The sequence below is a fragment of the Nilaparvata lugens genome, chromosome 14 (assembly GCF_014356525.2).
Source record: "Nilaparvata lugens isolate BPH chromosome 14, ASM1435652v1, whole genome shotgun sequence".
Classification (NCBI taxonomy): domain Eukaryota; kingdom Metazoa; phylum Arthropoda; class Insecta; order Hemiptera; family Delphacidae; genus Nilaparvata; species Nilaparvata lugens.
Window position 1 is genome coordinate 3,830,753 of NC_052517.1, and position 6,550 is coordinate 3,837,302.

General features: G+C 34.7%; 1 protein-coding gene across 1 annotated transcript; it reads right to left on the reverse strand.

The window, feature by feature from the left end:
* Positions 1-2,927: 2,927 nt before the first annotated feature.
* On the reverse strand, positions 2,928-3,616 carry LOC120354161. Its single transcript, XM_039440533.1, has one exon. It carries the CDS (start codon positions 3,500-3,502, stop codon positions 2,957-2,959), a length of 546 nt encoding a protein of 181 aa, XP_039296467.1. The 5' UTR covers positions 3,503-3,616; the 3' UTR covers positions 2,928-2,956.
* Positions 3,617-6,550: the final 2,934 nt, after the last annotated feature.

The window sequence follows — 6,550 nt, forward strand, 5'->3', positions numbered from 1 at the left end:
GAAGAAGAAGAAGAAGAAGAAAGCTAGAAAAGTAGTGAGAGAAAGAAATAGGAGGACAAGAAAAGACGAAGAAGAAGAAGAAGAAGAAGAAGAAGAAGAAGAAGAAGAAGAAGAAGAAGAAGAAGAAGAAGAAGAAGAAGAAGAAGAATGCTAGAAAAGTAGTGAGAGAAAGAAATAGGAGAAGGACAAGAAGATGACGAAGAAGAAGAAGAAGAAGAAGAAGAAGAAGAAGAAGAAGAAAAAAGCTAGAAAAGTAGTGAGAGAAAGAAATAGGAGGACAAGAAGATGATGAAGAAGAAAAAGAAGAAGAAGAAGAAGAAGAAGAAGAAGAAGAAGAAGAAGAAGAAGAAGAAGAGAAGAAGAAGAAGAAGAAGAAGAAGAAGAAGAAGAAGAGAAGAAGAAGAAGAAGAAGAAGAAGAAGAAAAGAAGAAGAAGAAGAAGAAGCTAGTGAATGTAATGTTAATAGTTTTTAACCTAGCACTTCTTACCAACCATATGTGGGACGGGAAGATATGACTCAAGCTTTACTAGCGAGGCAATTGGATTTCTCCGAATTGATTTTCAACTAATTTGGAGAGAAGGAATTCAGACAGAGATAGAGTTAGTGAGTGAGTGCGAGAGAGTTGGAACTAGTATGTGAGAGGAAGGAGTATGTTTGAGTGTGTGTATGTGTGTGTGTGTGTGTGAGAGAGAGAGAGAGAGAGAGTGAGAGTGAGAGAGAGAGAGTGGATTGAGGGAGTGAGTAAGTAAGAGGGAATGATAGAGAGTAATAGGGAGTGAGTGAGAAAGACAAGTTTATAAGTAGTGTGCTTTGAAAAGCTGATGCAATGTTATACCCACAATTACAAAGTTAAGCTTGGGCTCAGCTTTTGTTTATAGGCCATTCATTTCAAGGGGTTAATTTCTATTCAGAGTACTTGTTCTTCTGAATATTGTGGAGACGTAAGGACTCTAGGTCTTCTCTGCTCCAGAGAGAGAAGGAGAAAGAGAAATTATATGAAATTGGATTTCATTATTTATAAATGTTACAATATTTACTGGCTTACACACTAATTTACATTAAATGACGGTATTGCTAATTATTCAACGAATTTTGAAAAGTATGAAAATTAATCAATGAGAATAAAGATTGAATGCAATTAGAATAACGATAGTATAATAATGTGATTTAACTTCATAAATCGGCGGTGTTTCAACAAATATATAGTCGACTCTCTGAGAAGGATATAAAATAATATCCTTCCCATCAACACACGATTAGAGAGAGAGAGAGAGAGAGAGAGAGAGAGAGAGAGAGAGAGAGAGAGAGAGAGTGATTGATTGATTGATGATTGAGTACTTTATTATGTAGATACAATAATACTGGCTTATACACTTATATACATAGCTTACAATACAGCAAAATTATAGATGAATTTACATAATATAGACTAAGAAAATAATTATTGAACTGTATATGATATGAAAAAGTAATTTGTAATATAATAACAAACTATAGATAATTAAATGGTTATGCATGTTCATAAATTGGCGGAGCTTTAGACATATCAATGTCCATTCTTCGGAAAGAATATTAAAAATATCCTCCCCACTAACTCTCTACCAAAGAGAGAGAGAGAGAGAGAGAGAGAGAGAGAGAGAGAGAGATTGATTATATGCCTTTATTAGGGCAGAGTTAGGACTCCTGGTGCTCTCTGCCACACAGAGAGAGAGATTGATTGATTGATTGAGTACTTAATTTATATAGATTACAATATTAAACTGTAAGCTTTAAGCTTATAATGTATAGATATAATATAATAATATAATAAAATAATAATGTATAAGCTTATACACGTATATACAATAGCTTACAATACAGCAAAATTATAGATGGATTTACATAATATAGACTAAGAAAATAATTATTGAACTGCATATGATATGAAAAAAACAATTGTTAATAACTATAGATAATATTGTAATGCATCTACATAGATTGGCGAAGCTTTGGACATATCAATGTCCATTCTTCGGAAAGAAGATTCAATATATCCTCCCCACTAACTCTCTACCAAAGAGTGAGAGAGAGTGAGAGAGAGAGAGAGAGAGTGAGAAAGAGAGAGAGTGTGTGAGAGAGAGAGAGAGAGAGAGAGAGCGTAATAGTAAGCAAGGTAGAGTAAGAGAGTAGATTTTGAAATATTTTTGGTATAAGCGTGGTTGGTACCGTTAGGAATAGAAATTTCAAAGCAGATAAGATTAAATCAATCAATTCATGAAAACTTCTGAACATTTCCTTTCAGTTCGGCAGTATGATTCAAAATTAACTTACAATAAAATACACAAATTATATATTTTTCCATTCAATTTCATAGATTATAGTGAGGTCCACGTTACAATGGCAGTATTTGATTAACATAGGTGTTGCTAACAGAAGTTGCAAACATCTCTAAAAACGCGCATTTTTAGACGAAACATTTCGCTGTTGCAAACAGTTTTTCAGTGTTTGCAACATAAATTTTTGTTTCCACCTGAAGTCGGTAAAGATCAAAGGGAGTTGCAAACTTTTGTTTGCAACACTAGTTTCGGTCACTATGTGCCGTTGAAACACGAAACAGAAACATTTCCCCGCCATCCCCTACGCTGCCACCTCCACTCTCACTCACGTGATCACTCGAACCACCCTGTCTCGACTCAAGTGTCAGTAACCCTGTCTGGACAGGGTTATAATACTTTATAATACAAGCATTAGCGTCTAGTATCAGAGCAGCACACACTTCTGGTACAAATAAAGCGAAATACCAGTAGTAGATTTATTGCTTAAAATTATAAAAATATATTTGCCATAAAATACCCTAGGACCTTTTAGGGGCGAGAGCGGGGGGTTCTTAAACAGGTTCCGAGTGTTAACAACAATATTTTATATTATATTATTTGAAAATGGCTGTCAAAATAACAAATATAGGCTATGTATAGTCTACTTATAACGTATTACCTTTATGTTATCCTTCAGAAGATCTATTAAAGCCTCGCACACCTCAGGTACAAACAAAGATATGGTTGATTTTGATATCTTGAACAGGTAACTCAAGCTTGTGTATGAATCTCCGGTAGCTAAAAAACGCAAGGTTACGGCTAGTTTTTCCGTTACAGAAATAGCCTTTCGGTAATTCGTATCCATTTTCGAAATTTTGTGACCAATCATTAAAGTTATATATTCAAAATCCTCTCTGGTCATTCTTACAAAGTTTTTAAAACTTCCGTCCGTTCTCAGTTCACCTGATAGAGGGTCGACATCATCTCTATTTAAATCGTCCAACAGGTCGTTTCCACTGTACGTAGCTCTGGAATTCAGAGACGGCCTCACCCAGTATCGTCTCGGCCTACGTTGCTTTGACAACACGACACACGCCGCCGCGGCTAAAATGACATCCTCGACACTTGACATCCTCGGAAGGACTGATCCCAGGAACCAGAACATAGGCGAGTCATAATCAAGGTTGAAAACATTTTCATGAAACATGGAAATAAAACCATGAAATAAAAGTTGCAAACTTTTATTTGAAACTACTGTTTGCAACTGCTGTTTGCAATAAAAGTTTGCAACTTTTTGTTTGAAACTTCGGTGTAAACGCGGCTTAACATTGGTGTTGCTATCTATAGAAATTTGCAATCATATGATTCGCCACATATCCTTGTCTATCATTCCACAAATCAGATAGCTCTATCCTGTTTTGTATCAAATTATGGTGTTGTGTATCAAGTTGAGATGATACTGTATCATACTGTCGAACACTAATTATTGCTATAGTGAGGTCCACGTTATAATGGCAGTATTTGATTAACATTGGTGTTGCTATCCTTGTCTATCATTTCACAAAGCAGATAGCTCTATCCTGTTTTGTATCAAATTATGGTGTTGTGTATCAAGTTGAGATGATACTGTATCATATTGTCGAACACTAATTGCTATTTAATAGTGAGGTCCACGTTATAATGGCAGTATTTGATTAACATTGGTGTTGCTATCCTTGTCTATCATTCCACAAGGCAGATAGCTCCACCCTTTTCCAGTTCCACACTGTTGCCAGATCATTTTTCAACCTTGTAGAATGCTATTACTGACTGGAAGTGGTGGAGAGCAGTTGACAATACTACAAACCTAATTTAGACTGGGCATAAATTCCCATCTGTTTGATATTGTCAACTGCAGAACAGAAAAAAATCCCTGGGGTGTAAAACATCCCTGTGTCTCTTTAGGGTTAAACAAGAATCAACAGTTAATATTAAATAAGATTAGGTATCCGCTGTGGTCGGTAGTGGCAAGGCAGAGAATCGGCAACGCTGTGCTCCTATCGGAGAAAAGGAGAATAAGGAAAGTTGTAAGAAGTAGAAGAAGAAAAGGAAATTGCGTCATAATAATTTTGCCCTTGACCTAACCTCTTCTGTGGATGAGACCGTCATCCTTCCTTTCCATTCTTCTTCTCCTTCTCGTTCTTCTTCTTCTTCTTCTCCTTCTTCTTCTTCATCCTCTTCTTCTTCTTCCAGTTCTCAGTAGTCCACAACAGGAATTCCTCACGCACTTCCTTCTTCAATTTTTCTTCTATTTACCTTTCTTTTTCCTCTGCTACCATGTCCCTCTTCACCTTGAACTTGACTGTCTTTCTATTTTCTTCTTGTTCTTCTTTTTTTTCTTCTTCTTCTTCTTCTTCATCGTCATCTTCTTCTCCTTCTCCTATTTCTTTCTCTCACTACTTTTCTAGCCTTCATCTTCTTCCTTCGTTAGCAGAAGAAGGAGATCTGCTGTTTCTTCTCCTTCTTCTTCTTCATCTTGCTCTTCCTCATTATCATCTTCTTCTGCTGGTTCTTCTTCTTCTTCTTCTTCTTCTTCTTCTTCTTCTTCTTCTTCTTCTTCTTCTTCTTCTTCTTCTTCATTATCTTCTTCTCCTTCTTCTTCATTGCTTGGTGAACAGTTTTGGATCACTAAAGTGAAAAAGAAAAAATAACATCTAGCTTAATTTCTTGAATAGGTTTTTCCTCATTGGCATATCTAATCTGCTTTACAACAATGCTGGAATGCACTTTTGAGAGTGTTTTTTTTTCTTCTTCTTCTTCTTCTTCTTCTTCTTCTTCTTCTTCTTCTTCTTCTCCTCCTTCTCAAAGTCTTCCTTTTCCTTTCCACAGTTTCTCAGTCTCCTTACAAATTTTTCTTCATATCTATCTGTTTTTTAATTAAATTACCCCTTATCTATCACTATTCAAATTATGATTTTCATGTCTCTAAATATTACTTTCCTTTGTAAAAATTCAATAAATATGATTACATAACTTGGGAAATAATTCAAGTGAATAACACTTTTATCATCAATAGTGTGACTATCATATTAACAAATAATAATAGTTACTTTTGGAATAAAAAAAAACAGAAACTATTGACTTAACAAAAATATAGAATGACGTGAATCAAAATTTGTACGTCAATAAACTATTATATTCAAATATAGAACTTTTGAATCGTTTCTTTCTCTTGATCTTTCAATCTAAATACTCCTCTCTCTCTCTCTTCTGGATTTTGTGAAAGATCTACTTTCAGCCTACTTCATTTTATTAATCAATAATTTGATCTTATCTACCTATATAATTATTTTACTCTATCAATTTTCAGTTTTTTTTCTCTTAAATATTTATATTAATTAAAACTTTTACAATATTTCCATTAATAAATAAATCCTTAGTTTAATGTATTAAATTAACGTTTTGGTAGAGAGTTAGTGGGGAGGATATTTTGAATATTCTTTCCGAAGAATGGACATTGATATGTCCAAAGCTCCGCCAATTTATGTAGATGCATAACAATATAATGATCTATAGTTATTACGTTACAAATTGCTTTTTCATATCATATACAGTTCAATAATTATTTTCTTAGTCTATATTATGTAAATTCATCTATAATTTTGCTGTATTGTAAGCTATTGTATATAAGTGTATAAGCCAGTATATATTGTAATCTACATAAATAAAGTACTCAATCAATCAATCAATCTTCCTATACTTTCTTTTTGTTACTCTTCTCCTCACTTCTCATTCTCCTGCTTCTCCTCTTCCTCCTCCTTCTCATCCTCCTCCTCCTCCTCCTCCTCCTCCTCCTCCTCCTCCTCTTCCTTCACATACTTACCTTCATTTTACTCCTCTACCTTTCATTTATCCAATTCATTTATGTCTATCCAAAATTTTCAAAGGATTTAAATCCTTCTCTTCTATCTGATAGCCCCGGTTGCACAACCGCCGATTAAGTTTTAACCGTGATCAATTCCACGAGAACCAATCAGAGAAGCCGTTTTTCAAAAAACCTTCCTCGATTGGTTCTCGTGGAATGTAATCACGATTAAAATTTAACCGGCCGTTGTGCAACCGTCACTTCAAAAAGCCTTCCTCGATTGGTTCTCATGGAATGTAATCACGATTAAAATTTAATCGGCGGTTGTGCAACCGGCTCTTAGCTTGTCAAAAGAACTTGGATTAATTCCTAATTCAATTTCTCAGTTGATATTCCAATGAATATGCATGT

Excerpts from the sequence above, each read along its gene's own strand:
- LOC120354161 (XM_039440533.1), bottom strand. The coding sequence starts at position 3,502 with ATGTTTCATGAAAATGTTTTCAACCTTGATTATGACTCGCCTATGTTC.